General features: G+C 31.6%; 1 protein-coding gene and 1 long non-coding RNA gene across 3 annotated transcripts in view; both read right to left on the bottom strand.

The window, feature by feature from the left end:
- LOC127732089 (MAM and LDL-receptor class A domain-containing protein 2-like) overlaps positions 1-20,585 on the bottom strand; it is a 134,818-nt gene that overhangs the window by 87,346 nt on the left and 26,887 nt on the right. For both annotated transcript variants that reach the window (XR_007996054.1, XM_052241143.1), the window contains exons 12-21: positions 18,921-19,083; positions 17,406-17,465; positions 16,033-16,205; positions 15,097-15,265; positions 13,900-14,016; positions 11,955-12,053; positions 10,932-11,067; positions 9,910-10,085; positions 8,888-8,982; positions 7,777-7,912 (exon numbers count right to left, since the gene is read on the bottom strand). Coding sequence is in view for 1 of the 2 variants with exons in the window: in XM_052241143.1 (XP_052097103.1) it covers positions 7,777-7,912; positions 8,888-8,982; positions 9,910-10,085; positions 10,932-11,067; positions 11,955-12,053; positions 13,900-14,016; positions 15,097-15,265; positions 16,033-16,205; positions 17,406-17,465; positions 18,921-19,083 (1,324 nt within the window). In the remaining variant the exon portion in view is untranslated. The remainder of the gene's footprint in view (positions 1-7,776; positions 7,913-8,887; positions 8,983-9,909; positions 10,086-10,931; positions 11,068-11,954; positions 12,054-13,899; positions 14,017-15,096; positions 15,266-16,032; positions 16,206-17,405; positions 17,466-18,920; positions 19,084-20,585) is intronic.
- LOC127732113 (uncharacterized) lies at positions 3,162-4,670 on the bottom strand. Its single transcript, XR_007996066.1, has 3 exons — positions 4,591-4,670; positions 4,249-4,345; positions 3,162-3,263 (listed from the first exon to the last, which is right to left on the bottom strand). It is a non-coding gene; the product is annotated as an uncharacterized LOC127732113 (long non-coding RNA).

The raw sequence follows: 20,585 nt of genomic DNA, 5'->3' as shown, positions 1-20,585 counted from the left end.
ATCTAAATACATGTTTAGATTCAGCATATCAAAAAACTCAAAAATTCAATTTTTGTTAAAATCAAACTAAGTTTTATATTGGACCTTTTGGACCTTAATGTAGTCCAATTTGAAAACAGGAACAAAAATTAAAAATCTAAATATACGGTTAGATGCGGCATATCGAAGAACCCCAATAATAATTTAATTTTTGATGAAATTAAACAAAGTTTAATTTTGGACCCTTTGGACCTCAATGTGGACCAATTTAAAAACAGGGCCCAAAATCCAAAAGCGTAATACACCGTTAGATTCAGCACATCAAAGATCCCCATATATGCAATTTTTGTTGAAATCAAACAAAGTTTAATTTTGGACCCTGATTTAGACCAACTTTAAAACTGGGCCCATAATCAAAAATCTAAATACATGTTTAGATTCAGCATATCAAGAAACTCAAGAATTCAGTTTTTGTTAAAATCAAACTAAGTTTTATATTGGACCTTTTGGACCTTAATGTAGTCCAATTTGAAAACAGGAACAAAAATTAAAAATCTAAATACACGGTTAGATGCGGCATATCAAAGAACCCAAATAATTCAATTTTCAATGAAATCAAACAAAGTTTAATTTTGGACTCTTTGGACCTCAATGTGGACTAATTTAAAAACGGGGCCCAAAAATTCAAAAACTTAATACACGTTTAGATTCAGCATATCAAAGTACCCCATATATTCAACTTTTGTCGAAATTAAACAAAGTTTAAATTTGGACCCCGAATTGGACCATCTTAAAAACTTGGCCCATAATCAAAAATCTAAATACATGTTTAGATTAAGCATATCAAAAAACCCCAAGAATTCATTTTTTTGTTAAAATCAAACTAAGTTTAACTTTTGACCCTTTGGACCTTAATGTACACCAATTTGAAAACGGGACCAAAAATAAAAAATCTTAATACATGGTTAGATTCGGCATATCAAAGAACCCTTATAATTCATTTTTTAATGAAATCAAACAAAGTTTAATTTTGGACCCTTTGGACCTCAATGTGGACCAATTTAAAAACAGGGCCCAAAATCCAAAAGTGTAATACACCGTTAGATTCAGCACATCAAAGATCCCCATATATGCAATTTTTGTTGAAATCAAACAAAGTTTAATTTTGGACCCTGATTTAGATCAACTTGAAAACTGGGCCCATAATCAAAAATCTAAATACATGTGTAGATTTAGCATATCAAGAAACTCAAGAATTCAGTTTTTGTTAAAATCAAACTAAGTTTTATATTGGACCTTTTGGACCTTAATGTAGTCCAATTTGAAAACAGGAACAAAAATTAAAAATCTAAATACACGGTTAGATGCGGCATATCAAAGAACCCAAATAATTCAATTTTCAATGAAATCAAACAAAGTTTAATTTTGGACTCTTTGGACCTCAATGTGGACTAATTTAAAAACGGGGCCCAAAAATTCAAAAACTTAATACACGTTTAGATTAAGCATATCAAAGTACCCCATATATTCAATTTTTGTCGAAATTAAACAAAGTTTAATTTTGGACCCCGAATTGGACCATCTTAAAAACTTGGCCCATAATAAAAAATCTAAATACATGTTTAGATTTAGCATATCAAAAAACCCCAAGAATTCATTTTTTTGTTAAAATCAAACTAAGTTTAACTTTTGACCCTTTGGACCTTAATGTACACCAATTTGAAAACGGGACCAAAAATAAAAAATCTAAATACATGGTTAGATTCGGCATATCAAAGATCCCCATATATGCAATTTTTGTTGAAATCAAACAAAGTTTAATTTTGGACCCTGATTTAGACCAACTTGAAAACTGGGCCCATAATCAAAAATCTAAATACATGTTTAGATTCAGCATATCAAGAAACTCAAGAATTCAATTTTTGTTAAAATCAAACTAAGTTTTATATTGGACCTGTTGGACCTTAATGTAGTCCAATTTGAAAACAGGAACAAAAATTAAAAATCTAAATACACGGTTAGATGCGGCATATCAAAGAACCCAAATAATTCAATTTTCAATGAAATCAAACAAAGTTTAATTTTGGACTCTTTGGACCTCAATGTGGACTAATTTAAAAACGGGGCCCAAAAATTCAAAAACTTAATACACGTTTAGATTCAGCATATCAAAGTACCTTAATGTAGTCCAATTTGAAAACATATTGGACCTTTTGGACCTTAATGTAGTCCAATTTGAAAACATATTGGACCTTTTGGACCTTAATGTAGTCCAATTTGAAAACAGGAACAAAAATTAAAAATCTAAATACACGGTTAGATGCGGCATATCAAAGAGCCCAAATAATTCATAACCCCATATATTCAATTTTTGATGAAATCAAACAAAGTTTAATTTTGGAGTTCAATGTGGACCAATTTAAAAACGGGGTCCAAAATCCAAAAACTTAATATATGGTTAGATTCAGCATATTAAAGAACCCCAAGAATTTAAGATTAAAACGCCATTGAAATTGGTCAAGAAATTATCAATTTATACAAAGTATTAGAAAAGTATTGTTTTTGGCCCCTATTTGGCCCCTAATTCCTAAACAGTTTGGGCCATAATCCCCAAAATCAATCCCAACCTTTCTTTTTTGGTATGGAACATTGTGGTACAATTTCAGTAAGATCCATACACTTACACACAAGTTATTGTCTGGAAACTAGAAAAATGCTTTTTGGACCCCTTTTTAGACCCTTAATTCCTAATCTGTTGGGACCATAACCCCCAAAATCAACCCCAACTTTCCTCTTGTGGTTTCAAACCTTGTATTTAAATTTCATAGAGATCCATTTACTTAAACTAAAGTTATTGTCCGGAAAGAATGTGTCTTCGGACGACGACGACAACATACCAATATAAGACCGCAAAAAATTTTGGCGGTCGTATATTGGTGTCACGTTGTCGTCCGCGTTCTTGTATAAAAATTAGAAGAGAAATATAGTGTTTAATTATCTAATAATCCGAGCAAGCATTAAAAGGATATATTCATTTGAAACCAATTTCATTTATTTGTTGTTTTATACAAAACTGTCAATATAAAACACCATTCTTTACACTACTTTAGACATATTTATAATTGGAAAAATATTCATTTTGAATTTTCTTGTTAAAAACAATTAACAAATACTTACTGTGAGGTACGCATTTGTTTATCTACTATTCAACATCAGGCATAGGTGTTCTTCATACATGTTAAATCAAAATTCACATTTATGGTACAATGTATCTATGGAGAAATCTGAAAAGGAAAAACAAATATTATTTTTTACAAATAACACAAGAAAAATTATGAAACAGTTTTGAAAAACAAAAATTTTACAACAGGGGTAGGGAAAATGTAAGAGTGCAAAAGTAATGAACTAAGAAATAAATAAATGTTGTAATTGACATAAGAAAGTACATGATGTTACTTACTATCTATGTAATTTATATAAATAAGCGGTTTTGATCTCTATATAAGAAAAAATTTCTAACAATTTGCGTTTATTTACAGGATATATATTTTCAAATTTTTTATTATGAATACAGCATGTTTAATATTTAATAACAATGATGCTGATGAACTTGTGCATGGTGTTTTATTTTCAGTAGCAAATATAACATGCTTATTAGGAATGTGAATATTTTGATGAAGCATGAAGTGTAAACAGTGGCTTCTTTGTACTTTAAAGATGTACACTTTTGTAAAGTTTACTTTTTTAGCATAGGCACTCAGGGATGGGGAGAGGGTTCTGAGCCACCCCCACCCCCCCTTATTTTTTACTGCCAGATCAGCTCTTATTTTTGAGGTGATTTCTCTTGGCACCAATTTTCTGCAAAGTCCTGGACAGGGTACATGTATTAGGTTACAGGACTCCTATATTTTTAAAGGGGTGGGGTTGGAGGGGGGGTCAAGAGGGGTTGCAATTCCATATTAACTATCTTTAAAAAATATGGAAAAAACAAATATTTTCTAACTTTTGCTTTATATACATTTTGTTGTACTAGCTGGGTTTTTTTATTATTAAAAAGGTTAAAGTTTCTTATCACTTCAATAAAGGTCTGACTAAGATATCCTGTTTGAAATCTTCAACAACAGACTCAACACCATCAAATGATGACCCCACTGCCTCTGTCCACATAATGTATACATAATAGGTGCTTTAGATTGCTATGATGTGTAACATGTACTTTTGCAAGTTTTAGTATAGTCTTAAACTCATCAAAAATTAGCAAATACTTACTGTTACAATTCATCTTTAATTCATTTCTTAGTTCATTCCATGGCTTATTTGTTGTACATGGCATATTAATACATATTCAAAACTTTTTGGAGGCAATCTACAAAATAAATTAAATAAAATATTGATGAAAATCAAGTGCAGCAAGGGATTTATTTATTGAAATAATCTTGAATGACTTTAACATTTGAATATTACCTACATGGTGAAGGAAACCAATGAAAGAAAGTGAACCTAAATAAAAGAAACTTGTTTTTTTCATATCTAAGAACCACACATGTTAAACTAATTTGTATTTGGATATAGTATCAAACTGAACAAAAATTTGGAATAGCAAATACTTACGGTTACAATTCATCTTTAATTCATTTCATGGCTTATTTGTTGTACATGGCATATAAATTCACATTCAAAACTTTTTGGAGACAATCTACACAATAAATTAAATATTTATGAAAATCAAAAACAGCAAGGGATTTATTTATTAAAATAATCTTGAATATTTCAAACAGGGTTAAGGAAACCAATGAAAGGAAGTGAACCTAAATAAAAGGAAACTTGCTTTTTAACATATCTAAAAACCACACGTTTAACTAATTCATTTTCACCCAACTATCGAATTTTTGGTTTTTAGTCACTTCAGATTTTTTAATTGGGAGGCCAACTCCCAACCATTTTGATTTGAGAAACATTGGTAAGTATTTTTATTTGCAACATTCTGGGAACAATTTGTCAACCTGAATGATCTTTGATGATCTGAATGATCTTTGATGATTTTTTTTTTCAATTTTATTTATTAGATTCAGTTTACCTAGCATTCTTCTATGTATGTTCACGGGGGGGGTCTCAACATGGGATTTTGGGTACAGTTGTGCAGCTGGGATTTAAAAACCCCCCCCCCATTCATATATTGAATAATTGTGAAATCCCTACCTATACATATATTTCACAGCGAAATCATAACCCATTCATATCTCTATCAATAACAAAACTTGTGTCAATAAGTTTCAGCAGATGTGGAAATTTTAATGACAAAGAGTTGAACTTTGAGAAAATCAGTGAAGATCGTTGCACAACAAACTGAAAAATTATGACCCATTTATATATCACAATTACTACCTATTGATATATTTCCTCGGTAAAATTGCACCCCATTGATATATTTGACGTATCAAAAAAGGGACCCATTCCTGCGGCACATATGTATAGACCTTCATATAGGAAGAGACCCCCCCCCCCCCCGTGTGTATGTTGCATCATGTGCATTTTATTCATGAATGACTAGAAATTATAGCACATTTTACATTGAGATATTGTTATTTCAAGAATTCAAGCACAGTTTTGACAATTATTTGTTCTTCTGGAATTTTTTCCCAACAATACAATGCTCCAAATTAGGCGAACTAAGAATTTTTAATGGGTATATAGTCATACATCTACCTTCTTCCAAGTCAATAGGTTTATAATATTAACATAATTTGTTATTTGTTATTGCAACATTTTATTTAATTTGTATTTTTTTCTTTTTATCTTCTGATATATATTTAATAATACCCTATGAAATGATTTATGGTTGTGTTAATTTATCTTTAACAAATACTTGAAAGGAGAATTTTATAAAAATTACTTTTATACTGATCGCGAGGGGAGATAATCATTTTTAGAATTCCGTACAAAAATACAAATTGTTTTTTTTTAAACCCAATGATTGACCATCTGGATGTCCAATTGCATTAACCACATCTATATTCGGAAAATAATTGATCTGAAAGGGAAATATATTTTTGCTTTCAAATAGAGAATTGTGACAAGTATGACGTCTGCTCTGAGCATGAACGGCGGTGACCCCGTGTTTTTGTGAATTTAGACTTTTTTGGTTTGGAAGTATTTATGGAACCTATACATTATCTCACGTAATTTTTATAATATATATATATCAGTTTTTTTTCAAACAAACAAATATCACATTTATCACTCTATCATAATTTAAGCTTTGAAATAGAGAGCTAACAGTAACATATGACGTCTGCTCTTTTTCGTGAATTTATTTTATGATTTCTTTTGTTTCTTCTTGTACTATTTAAGGAACCCGTGCACTATCCCACATGAGATTTATGATATATCTCTGTTTTTGCATGAATAAGTATCACATTTACCATTCTATAATCATATATTATTACAGCAGCATTAAGTTTGTTGACTCTGATGATATCCAGCTTCCCTGGCAACTGAAACCGGAAGTTGTCAGACTGAAATAAACCGCACGCAAAAATCAACGACTGTACATGATATTTTTTAAAGATTTTGCTATGAGCGCAGTTGAGAACATCTATGAAATTTGTATATAATGTCAAAACTATATCATACATGCCATATGTAAAATATCTTACATGTTCTCACTTGCGCTCATGAGTCGGAAAAGTCCGATTTTCCGTATAGACACCCGTTTATGGTGTATTCATAGTATCATTTATAATCGATATCCTGTATAACCTTGAAAAATAAGTTTATTTCAACAAAATACAAAACTTCAATAAGGTTTTATGGTCATTTTTGCCCCAGATATTGTTATTGATTTTTTTTTGCATACAAAGGGGCCAAATACTGCACTTATCATACATCGTCCTTTGACTTGATAATGCACAAACAGACTGACATTCAAACGAGATTATTTAGCAGCTTAAAGTTCAATGAGGAAAACTGACTGGTTCCAATCATCAATGTTCGTCAAACTGACGAGATGAGACTTTACAGATATTCAACCCTTGAACATTGACATTTCAGTTACCCTTTAGATGCACTTACAAACAACATTAGATAAAAAAATCTTATCAAAGATATTAACTGTCCTATACTAAGGAGTTCTTTATAAAAATTTCGCATATTAAACACATTTTTAGTTAAAGACATTTGTTGTTTAGTGTTTGCTAATCAATAGAAGTCTTTAAATTTTTATTTTGGTTAACCATCATGTCACACAAAACTATTCACCAAATTAAATACAAAACAGAAATGATGTAAATATGCAATTTTGTTTCATATACAGTGGATCTGCAAACACTCAGCATCAAGTAGAAATTAATAAATGAAAAAATGACAAGTTCAACAACCTGTAACTTGTTGAAATATTTAGAAAATGAAATCCTGATAATGTGATAAATTAAAACAATCTGAATTTAACAAAACTTATCTAGTAAGTTCTGTTACTTAAAATTAAAACAAGCATTCATATGGTCTTTTTTCATTATTTATCGAGATACATGCATTAGAAGCTTGTTAAACTTAAATTTTGAAAGACATGTTAATTTTTACATATTTAGGGGGGAATCGTAAATTTGAAATACAACATTAAAACAACATTTAATCTTCAATGATAAACATTAGTAATTTAAATCTATGTCAACTTTGGTTGGCTGTTATTGTTAACAATGATAAATAATATTAACAGTACATGCAGAAAAAAATATTGCTAAAACCTAGCTCAAATAGAGCTGAATTATAATATATTAGCGCTCTCTAATGTAACTTTACCATCAAACGAAACTGAAGTTTTCAGCTCTGCTTTATCTCCTTCGTAACCAGAACTAGTTTCCAAATATATGTAGTAACTATTTGTGTTATTATCATAACCTCCACAGGGACCAGTATTACTTGATCCAGTACAACCCTGAAGTATTAATGATAAAAAGGATGTTTGTTGAGTAAATTCAAAGTAATAACAAACTAAAAATGTGAAATTCATCGATCTCATGGAAACAAAACTGCATATAGATTAAATCATATTGGTAAAAAACACTTCTTGGAAATTATAATGCAGACTAAAGGGAAATTTGACCGTAATCAATTGTTACATTTTAGGAAATCTTATATTTTGAAAAGCGTTATATCTGTTATTTCATCTTCGGAATTTCATAACATAAACAACGTTTCCTTGGAAAGGCTACGTATCGTAAACATAAATAGTAGCAAAATATCTGATAATGAGTGTGATGAAATAATGTCATCTCAAATTAAACTAATGTCATGTTTGGCTATATCTTCATTTTTTTCACAATGCCAGTACTATACACATGTACAATAGTATTCATATACTAGCTACAACGTATCAAGTTTTATATAAAACAGTATAAAAATATTTTAAAACTATTCAGTAGTTGTAATTTTAAAACATTTACTTTGACCTTTTACATAAATATAACATATGAAACAAAAATTTGATGCACACACTTTATTGAAAAACATTTATTGGATATATAGCAGTTTGACAAACACATTTGGATAATTGGGAAGCCTAATATTTCCTTAACAACAGAACGTGATTAAAACATGCAGCTGACTTTTACAGAGTTATCTCCCTGTAGTGTAATGTACCACCTTAACAAAGATAATGAATACTTCGGTACTGGCAATGACAATACGGATTTTGTGTCATTAAAATTTGCTGTTACAAAATTTTGGAACTTATGTAAAATTAAGGAATGTATCTCCCTTATGCAAAGCTCTGATTCCTTGCCCAGCTTTGGCTATACTTTTTTGTCCTTTTTGGTTTATAGCAATTCATGTTTTTAATAAGCTTTGAACTTTCAAATATTTTGGCGGAAAGTATTATGATATCTTATGATTTGCTAAGCTAAAAACTTACATTTCTTGTGGACCAATACACTCTACTTGTAGAAAAAGCTGTCAGGAAAGTACAGTCTGATTGGAAAGAACAATAATACTCAGATCCATGCGCACCTGTTAACAAAACTACAACGTTGAATTTATAATTCGATTCTTTTTATATGAGTTAAAAGAATATAAATTATCTAAGGCAATATTGTAAAGATTTTTTACCGACAAATCATTTCAGTTTTCAGTATCACATTACGAAATATCTGTTTCATTACGAGCAACATACAAAGAGGTTCGGTAAATAATCTTGAAGTTGCATTTTGTTGCACATCTCCAAAGTTTGTCTTGATTATCCAAAAAAATTTATGTAGTTCTATTATTTTGTTTCAGAGGAGTTGAGATGACAAACTGTTGCAGAAGTAAATTAAAGCAAACATTCTAAGTTCAAAGGGGCATAACTCCTGGATAAAAATTTAAATCATAATTTCCTGTCGATATGCACATCTACATAGTATGAATTTTTTATCTACTAGTTTTGTGAAATTCTTTGTGTGCTGGTTTCAGAGGAGTTGCGATGACAAGAACAGGACTGCCGGACTGCCGGACTGACGGACTGACAGACAAATGGACGGGCGACCAGACGAACGGACGGGTCAAGAACATTATATCCGACGTAGGGTATCAATATACATTGCCTCCTACAAGCAATTCAGAAAAAAACGTCAAAGAAAGGGAGGATATGCACAGTTATGCAAATGACATCAGTGAACAGTAATGAGTCGATGTTATCTCAATTAACATAGGCAAACAAAGAAAACGTTTGGATATAGTTTTCTGCCTGTTTCTTTTAATAGATAAGTAGCGTTGATTCTAGAAAGAAAGAAACCAAGGTTAATTGTTATGTTGGTCTTTATGGATAATTGCCTAAATCCATATCATACCAAATCTTCTTTTTTCTATTGATGAAAGTGTCTGATATCACAGCAATAATTAATAATTCGTGAACTTTACATCAAATGGAAGTCCTAGATAATCCATAGTTACACACACCTATTTTACATCTAACACCAACATCATAATCATGATCGCCAGGACCATTCAAAGACCTGGAACAATCTTCCAACCTTGAGTTTACACTATAACAGTATAAGTAAGTATACCATACTGGCACATTACTGTCAGCTTTTCCAAAGTATCCATAGTTAAATGGCATGGCACCGTCTCCACTGTAAACAAAGAAATTTCTGCAATCTGCTTAAAATTTAATTTAGTGCTGGAATAGTATATATTCAGGTTTTTTTTAAAATGTAATACTCTACCAAACCACAATTAATCTTTAACCCTAAAGAAACGTATGCGTTTTAATAAAACATGTTGGTGTATATTTATTAATGCAATAATGTGTCTTTAGTGATGTTCAATGCCAAAATCCCAATACAAACGTTAAAGAGCATGCAGACCCCAAAACAATGAAATGGTAAATTAAAACAAATAGATAAAATTAATTATTTCGTATTGGTGGTCTTGCTTCAATTACGGTAGGTTGTGGATTCCATTAACAGTCAATGCAAAGCCTTTTTGATTTGGATTGTCTGCATCTCAAAAAGGTAAGCAAGATTGAAGACTTCCACCAAACAAAAATGTTGCCAAGCAGGTAACAAGTCTTGCTATTGGATGTCACTTTGCGAGTTAGCCATAAAAATACCCGGCTCGGGCTTGTGCAAGGCATGTCTTTATCGTCCTGAATGTGCATTTACAAATAGTTTCTCGCAGAAATAAAATGCTTGAATTGCTATTTTTTACACTGTCGTATAAATTGATGTAAAAAAAAAAAAATCATGTGACAACATCATCCCTTATGTATACCAAGTACGTGCCAATTTCATATCTATAGCCAAAATTTTAACATGATATCAGTCTCAACATGAGTAACATTTAAACACCATTCGTTTGTCCTAACAGTTCTTAACACGCGTCGGCTTGATATATTTGATTTAACCTTCCAAATGCTGTGTTCGAGCGAAACTGATAAATCTTCACAACTATTTATTGATAAAGTTTAAACATCACACCTGTATCCTAAAGTTTGACATATGACACCAGCCTCTCTATATGTAAAACTAGATGTTGATATTGTTCCCCAAAGTCCATTTAGTTTTATTTCTACTCGTCCTTCTAGGCAGCTAGAACCATTTACAAGTCGGATTTCTGTAAATCAAGAAAACCGATATATGTTACCTTATTTTACTACTTTTTGTGAAAATATTATCTATCTCAGTCTGTTAATTTTTAAATCTGAAAATTATATGACTGCACTTAGCCTACGATTGCAAAAAATCAAGCAAGATAACATTAGAAGTTGTAGGTTTATACTCTGAACCATTCAATAAAATATACTTGTTTCCTTTTCAATGTTTGGTCGGGCTCACACCTAAAATAAATCTTTCAAGAAACTCATGTTAGGCGTACGGATCACATACTTCGTTTTATTTCTTTCAAACTAACTGTTTCCTTAGTTTGTAATATATATATTTTCATTGCTGTGCGGAATGAATGTTCAATATACTACATTAAATATAAATATATCAAAATTTATAATTAACAAAGACTTCATTTTACATCAAATAATCCAAATTCGTTAAAGTAATATCACTTGCACTCTCATGCCTTTTGGCGGTCTTCATGCGACGGTTAATGATCGTTATGTTTAATGTTCCGAATAGCAGTGTCGTCATGGACATTGCTAAATTGTCGCCTTGGGATATTTTTAAGAACTTTAATTATTTGATGTGAAAAGTAGTATATGAATTTTGAGATATACATTATGTGCACTGCATTAATTCACTTTTTATATATTGGTCTAATAGTTAAACCAAACAATTTCATGATAGTAATTTACACCTTCAAAATCGTCTGCACACACGATTTTATTTTTACGATTTTACTATGATGACTATACTATTCTTGTTTTCTACAAACGGTAAGGATAAATTTTTTAACAAGCAATTAAATACAACCGTTTCAGTTCCCTAAAGTCAAGTTCATATATTTGTAAAATGAGCACACTTAGTGATATTTGTTTGTTTGTTACCTACCAATTTTACTGGATGTTGATGGAGCTGTGCTTCCTTGTATGAAATCTGTTGTGATAGTACTACTGGATACTGTGTTTGGCGTACTTGTCAATAATGTATCTGACGAATAAATTAATGTTTTATAAAAGAACGAGTTCCAATGTCCCCCGCGTTGCACATATTTTATCTATTCAAGGTACAAGGACAATAACTAAATAAAACACTTTTTTTGTAGCGCTAACGAGACCATTTTCCATAAATTTAATATTTCCAAGGGGCATTACTCTTTTTAAAAAAATCAATCGTCCACCATTATAGAACTTGTCTGAGATATTGGTGATAATAACCTATACGATAAGTTTTATAAAAATCTGGCAAGAATTGTTCGCGTGAGAGCGCTTACGAGGCCATTTTCCATAAATTTAATACTTCCAAGGGGCCTTACTCTTTTTTAAAAAAAGTCGATAGGCCACCATTATAGAACTTTTCCGAGATATTGCTGATATTAACCTATAGTAACAGTTTTGTAAAAATCTGGCAAGAATTGTATCTGTGAGAGCGCTAACAAGACGGACGAACACACGGACGGACGGACACACGGACAGACGCACGGTATTTCCATGTCCCCAACAACACGTTACGCGGGGAACAAAAAGAATTCAGTGTTTCTAATTGTTGTCTTTATCATATATGCTCATAGGGTAGGAGACAATGCGACTCAGCGATCTTCACAATTGACCTTAAACAATTTAGTAAACGTCTACCAATACAAGTTTGATGCAACCCGAAAAGACAGTTATGACGAATGATTACGCATATATTTAGAACGGATATTGATGTGGGGCTTTCTACATGAAATAAAAAGTTGATGTTTTATATCTTCAACCACCTCTGTCATATTTTCGACTTGGATGCCTTAAGATCTTTTTAGTTCATGCTGTTCACTCAGTTTTTGTTTGAAACCTTAATTTTAAATTCGATTAATCACTGTTGCCTTTTTTTAAACGTCAGAGCATTGACACTGGAACAAGGGAACATGCCCTACGTTTAACATTTTTTTTTAATTTAATTCAAATTTATCCCTCAACAAATGGTCCCCATTGTAGATTTTTATATTGATTGAACTCATCCAAGGTTTTGATGAATAGGAATTTTCATCTCAATATAATAATGATCAGCCCAAAAATGATGGCAACAAAAATTGTTTGGAAATAATTCTACAAGTTTCTTTCTACCTAATTGGTTCCCCGTTCATATTTCTCTGATTACCGAGCGCGACCAAGATTTGAAGAAAGCAAACTATACAAATGTAAAGTATGTATAAAAAAGGAAGGCATTGTCTCAATTTCAAGACTCGATAAAGAAATTTCCTTTTAGTCACTTTCCGTAAAAAAAAATGACTCCTCATTTAATTCATCGTCTTGATCAGTTGAAATCTTCATTAACAGTCTAGGAGAATTCGACTAAACATGAAGGCGCCATCATGACGACAGCAAAATGATGAGAAACATTATATGATTACAATTTTGTTGCGTAGGGTACATGTATGAAACAAGTAAGGTTGCAATTCCCCAATGGCTGCTGTAGCCCAATTTTTGACATTTCTTACCTATTATGTCTGTTTGTTTTTTCTCACACATTGTTGTCAATACAGTGGAATTTTATGCCACTGTTATAAAAGTGAAAGGTTTAGCTAGCTATAAAACCAGATTTAATCCACCATTATCTACATAAGGAAATGCATATACCAAGTCAGGAATATGACAGTTATTTTTCATTCGTTTGATGTGTTTGAGCTTTAGATTTTGCCATTTGTTAAGGGACTTTCCGTTTTTGAATTTCCTTGTAGTTCAGCTTTTTTGTTATTTTACTGTTGTTAACATTGTTTCAGTAAGTTCAACTTTATGCATGAAATTTATAAAGTGTTGTTTTCATTGTTTACTTTTCATAAAAGAATTCAACTAACAGTTTTGACAATATTGTTCATCAAATCCATTGCTACAGTCCTCAATCCCATCGCAAAGATTATAAACAGAAATGCATTCCAATACGGTTGAGCATTGTATTTGGTCAACAGCACATCCTAAGATAAAAACAAATAAATCATTGGTACTATATCAAATACAGATAGAGAATTTACAACCTACAAATAAGAGAACCAATGTGAATTGTTCATTGGAAGTTCATACGACTTTTAATATATATGCATAATCAAATTCACACAGGGAAATTCACTTAACCAACACTTTTTCTGGTTATTTGGTTTCACTGTACGATACCGATGGTATATGTTTTATATTTTTACAAATACATGTGTACATGAATATGTACTAAACTGTTACAGTCACAATTCAGGATTCTTTTCATTGATTGTTACATTACTGGTTGCGACTTGATTTCTTACTTCCCGTTAGCCGTGTAAGGGTTATCATTAGTGTGGAAGGAGTTGTCTACTCTTTCAGATCACCCTTGTCTCTTGGTTAAGTTGTACTTCTAACTTTTAGTTTTCTGTTTAGTGTTTTGTATACCTCAGTTTGTCATTTCGTTTTTTTTTGCAATGTCGTTGTATGTTTTGGTTTTTTTTTCGAAAGTGATGTATAAGTTTCCCTTCGGATATTTTGCCTTTTTTTACTAAAAAAAGGGAGAGCCAATTTTTTATCCCAAAAAAATACTCTGATCAAAAATTGATACTACAGGTGCAACTTATTATGTCTATTAAAAGATTATTTGGTTAAAGTCTGACAGTTAGTGTTAAAGGTGTTAAAAAACTATAAAAAAAATGTTGCATGGAAATATGATTATGTCAAATTTTGTTCTGTAACAGCAAAACACGGTCTTAGGGTGAATTGTCATTTTTGTGGAGCAGTATGCATAAATACGTTTCCAAGCACGTTTGGAAGGTAGGGTTAAATTTGATATCTTAGTACTGACATAGTTCAACGTGATTTAAAACCTTCAAACGTTTGACATGACTTGAGGTTACCAATTCCAATGCAGGCCCTTTTGTCAGCGACAGTTCTCTGACAAAATTAACTTCGCGTGGTCTAATCTACATCACCGAAATTTAACTGGTTCTCGTCTTGGATAACATGATACTACTTTCAATTGTATGTTAAGCAATCAATATATCTTTTCTGGTATACCACTGTGGAGTGTGACTTGCCTTTGATATCTGATGTATAAACAGCTCTGAATCCGGATTTTGTAATGCTATAATCACTATAAAAATAAACAACCATGATATTGTTTGTTGATTCGACTTTTCTTTCTTCATCAAATGCACCTCTTAAAGTAAGCAGTATTGGATATGATATACTTGCTCCATCATAAACCTAAATAAAGAAAAACATATAATTTACTCAAAAGTGTATCATGTACATGTACCTGTAAATACATATATGTTTGTTAAAATGGGTCTGTATTTTATACAAATTGTGCTTCTATAATTTTCTTTTTATTCACTTTCAAAACTGATTGCTATTCTAAATAAGATATAAACTGGATGAAAAAGTGGAAATTATGTCATAATTAAGTATTTTACTATCAATCATAAATATTTTTTCTGTTACATTACTTCATATGTACTCGGAACACATGCTTTGAAGTCTATTTTGCAAATTTATACAATATGAAGGCAACTGTAGTACCACATGTTAACAAGTGTGCTACATCACTTGAACCTATATCAAAATGTTGGCGTGTTGAAATGTTATATGAATTATCTGACCAAAAATAACAGGCTTATGATTTAGTTTCAAAAACGTGGCTTTCAACTACAATGAACTCATCTGTGGTGCTCCAATCAAAGGTGAATAATTTGTATTAATCATTTAAAATCGTTAGATGTTTGCCATAACTATTCACGTCAGTTCTCTTAATAATCCATCAATGATCGTAGAGGTCATTAAGTCTTCCGGTCTGTTCGTAATGTTTTCATTTATGCATATGGACGTTTTGGTTAAATGTATTGTATCTTCACTTGTAGTCTCATTGTCTTCACCAAAATTTCAAGGTTTGTTTTACATGAAAATGACAAAGTGTGAGCTTTTTAAAGTGTTCTATACTGATAAATTTTCTTTCGATAATATTTTGAACTAACTTTGATGTAATCGCAGCAGGATTCTGTATAGAAATCTGTAAACCTTAAACTAATGATGTAACCCTCAGGACCATTAATATAATAATAACATCTTTGGTCGTTTGGGTAGTTGCCTGGATAATTTGGCGAGGTTATACTTCCTTTTGATCCAGAGTAATATCCACCACAATTTCCTGTCAAGAAGACATCCATATTTAAAACGATTGATTAATTGCTTGTTGCTTGACGTGTAATGGAAAATATTTCACAATTGTTCATGACCAATTTATTAATTTAAACAAAAGCCCTCTCTTTGAATAAAAAAATGATTTTCATCTCTGTTCCTTTGTTTCTTAAATAATTCATACATGTAATTTCTTTTGTTTAGAAAAGGAAGTAGTAACATTGCATTTTTTATCATTATCAAGAAACCAGTTCAAGGTATGCGAAGGCATTGGAAAATATTTTTATCAAGTACGTAAATTTCGTCGTGTTTATAACGTGAAAGTGAAATCACAAGAGACTTCATTGCACTCAAGTGTCATGATTATATTAACCTGTTCATTTATTAATAGCATTGACATTATTTTATAAGGCTTGAATAAGCTTACAATTTTTGCAATTTCAGGGCCAAAATAATGACTTTTATCATACCTCTTATTTAATTTAAATACGTTTCAGATAGCCGTACTCAAAATTACTTTTTATCATCATGTATGATTTGTAAATGTGAAACCAAATATTAAGTGTCACTAAATAGCGAAAAAAGTGTAACAGAATAAGTTATTCGTCTTTGGCAGTATGTGTCAAAGGGGACAAATTAGTAAGTCAAAAACATTACATTTAGCTAACATATATTTGCCATTCTCTAATTATTACACGCTTTGTCCTTTTCCTGACCTGTTGATTATTTTTATTTAATCAACGTGTGGTTCGTTTGATCTCATTTCTACATTGGTCAAAATTCGATTATGACGTCAAATTTTCTTGCTTTCCTCTGAATTTCCTATTGTGGCGTCATGAAAAAAGGCGACCATGCCTGATGACGTCACATAGAAAGAACACATCTTTTTACAGATCATTCGAAAAGAAGGATTGAGTTTGTGTGCATATCGTTTAAAAATCATTAGAGAAACAGATTCCACCACCAAATCTTGTGCAATACGATATTTATCCACTCTCGACAGCTAAATTTTAAACATTTAAAACGCTCGGCGAGCCTAGCGTTATAAATTAGAAAATTTAATTGTCTCGAGTGGACAAATATCGTATCACACTCGATACAGTGGTAGAATCTATACTTACATTACTATATAATCTATTAATAGTAACAACAACCTTTGTTTTTCTATTGACAAACCAATACAATGTCTCGCCCGTTGTTCTTTTCTTACCTTGTTGAGCTGTAGTTGTAGGTGATGATTCTGTCGACGGCGTTGAGAGGTTAGTAGTAACTAAGGATAAATCAAACTATGTGTTAAATCATTTACTTAATACATTCATATTCATTTGTTGAATGGCTTTCTTGAAACGTGTCTCCGGGCACTCTAGCTTCCTACAACAATAAACACTGACCGCCACGAAATAGCACACGAATGTTGAAAGTGGCGTTTAACACTAATCAATCAATCGATCAATCATGTGTTCATTTAAGACAGACTTCACACATGAGCTATGATTACAATGTTTGTCTTCATCAATCATACCAAACTTGGATAAAATCAAGTCTGTCTCATGTTTTGACTTTAATCTAGAAATTGACAATAATGGTCAAAATTTTACATCAAAAGAGGATGATTTTACCTTGGTCGTTTTTCATTTTTTGCCATGACGTGTCAGTAGCCATGGACTTGTGAGTTGGAATATCTCTTAAGTAATTCCGCCTCTCTTAAATATATTTCCTATTGAAAATCTCAGATTTAAGGCAACTTAGATTCAGAGGCATTGGTTGTCGTCAATTCATATACTAGTATCTTGTTATACTTATATAGAACCGGTTAAGCTATTTCAAAACAAAGCCTGTGTTCAGATTAGAAAAAAAGATCTGTTTGTTGTTTCAATTTTTACGCCAGACCTGTTTTAAACACAAACATATAGTTAATGTTTGCTAGGACTAATCTGTATATAAAATCGGGATTTTCGCTGACTATCTATGACGTATTTACATTTAATCTATTGGATGTTGGCTGTGTACGGATTGATATTTAAGTCTAAGATACATATTTTTTTATAAGGTTTTATTGGCTTTGAACTAGTTTTCAGTAATTTCGAGTAGTCCCAAATCTTTTTTTTTTTTTTTTTTGTAAGTTGTTTTATGTTATTTGTATCGGTCTGACGAGTTAATCCCTTTTCAACTGATTTTCATAGTTTGTTCCTATGTTGTGCTTTTACATCACTGTTTCGTGTAAAGAGAAGGGATGGACGCCCGGAACCTTATGTGTGTACCTTTCCCAAGTTAGGAGCACGTTATTCAGTAGTTGTCATTCGTTGCTGTATATCACATTAGTTCTGCGTTTATTATTTCGTACATAAATCAGGCCGTTAGTTTTCACGTTTGAATTTTTTACATTTGTCATTTTTGGACCCTTTATAGCTTGGTGTGCGTCATGGGTTTGCTCATTGTTGAAGGCCCGACTGTGACCTATAGTTACTTACTTCAACGTCATTCGATCTCTGGTGGAGAGTTGTCTAATTGGAAATCACACCGTTTGACGTAAACATTAAAATATAATAACCTTTTATCCTAACTTATTAATCCGTTATTGGTCGGAATAAGTAATAACTGTACTATTTGGATAAGAAGCAAACGTCTTTAAGTAGAACTTAATTCATAAAATGTTAACTCAATGTACAAAAAAGACATTAATATTGTCATGTCTGTGAAATATTTGTCGTGTTTATCCACTTACTAGAAGAATCTAAAAACATGGCATTGAATCCTCTCTTAACAACCGTCCTATCTGTGTAAAACACTATTAACATCTCAGCAGAGTAAGCTGTTACCGGATTTGGTATGGAACTTCCACAATACTTTGCTAGGCGTGGATCTGATGACGAATTGCCATCATATATCTAAAAATATATATGAACATGATATATTCTTTAATCGATATATGATTATGCATATAGAATCTCATTCAGTTTCAGAACGTATCTGTTTTGGCATATTCCGTTGCTATCCGCCTGTTGAATTATTCTAAATACAAATGTTCCCCCCCCCCTGGGTAAAGTTTGCCTTAGCTGTATTCGAAATTTTCGGGTTTTATACTCTACAACTTCGTTTTTTATTTGGCTTCAATATAGGAAGCCATAATTTGCCTGTTGTTCAGATCAGCAGTACCAATTTTTGTACAACTACTCTTTCGGAAACCAATGCGCTCTAATAATCAATCAAAGGCATGTTTAATTTTTCCATCACCAGCCGGTATCAGGTATAGTTTTGAAATAAAAGTGACTGTCACTTTTAAATTATTAAAACGTACGAAACAATAGGAATGAATGGTTAAAATTGCTGAATTTAATATAGAAAGCAATAGTGCTGTGATTTAATGGTTTTATTCCCAAAGAATGCCGTTCTATATATGATGTACGCCCAGAAATACAAGTTGTTAATAAACTGTTGTGTGCTCTTTGGTCGGGTTGTTGTCTCTTTGACATATTCCCCATTTCCATTCTCAATTTTATACAAGTTGAGGATGTTTTCCTCAAACCAACGGCGGTGTTGATCACAAATATGATTGTGAAAAAATACCAGCAACCCTACAACAGAGGCTAAATAAGATAATAATATGGATATCTTCAAATGATCTTAAACATTCATGATTTTTAACTAAGAAAGTGTTAGCCGTTCAATCGAGTATTTACCTGACCCTTTCAGCTCTTTTTCTTTTAGCGATCCTGGCGATAATGCAACCAGCATTGTGCATTGTACAGTACACCTGTACATTTAGTATATTGTTTTGAGTATCTAAACGAAGTACTTTCCCAAAACAACAACAATATTAAATTATACAGACAAAAAAAGACATGAATTCCAAAACTGTAAATTTGGATAATTTTGAAATATCGGACAGTTTTTTAACAGGAAATTGTAGAATGTGTATCACGAATATTTAATTTGATGTCCTTATTGCAATGATCTCAATATTTGTATGTGTTCTGTTAGAGTCATTTTGTTGGGATATTTTGCAAGGACAAACTGGAAGCTCTCAAGAGCATGTGTCGCTCACCTAGGTCTATGTGCATCTTCAATATTGGACACTGTCCAACATTGTTAACTAGAACATAATTCATGACTAAAATGTCTTTTTTGTTGATCTTGTATTGCTGATGTGTTTTTTTTTTTCTGTTTACCGTTTCCCTCAATCTTCTATAGTGTTTGTTCAAAACACAAATAAGGGTAATACTCATCATTAAAATTCAATATCTCTTATAAGAAGACAACTGACAATTTCATCGATGCTGAAGTTTTGCAGATTTTGTCTTGCTGATCATTTTTGCGTTTTAAAATTTCTATATATCTATTATAATCATTAAGATAATAGGCAAAAACACCAAAACAATTGATGAAAAAA

Source organism: Mytilus californianus, unplaced genomic scaffold (genome assembly GCF_021869535.1).
Source record: "Mytilus californianus isolate M0D057914Y unplaced genomic scaffold, xbMytCali1.0.p SCAF_22, whole genome shotgun sequence".
NCBI classification, from domain to species: domain Eukaryota; kingdom Metazoa; phylum Mollusca; class Bivalvia; order Mytilida; family Mytilidae; genus Mytilus; species Mytilus californianus.
This window is presented reverse-complemented; position numbering and strand designations above follow the sequence as displayed.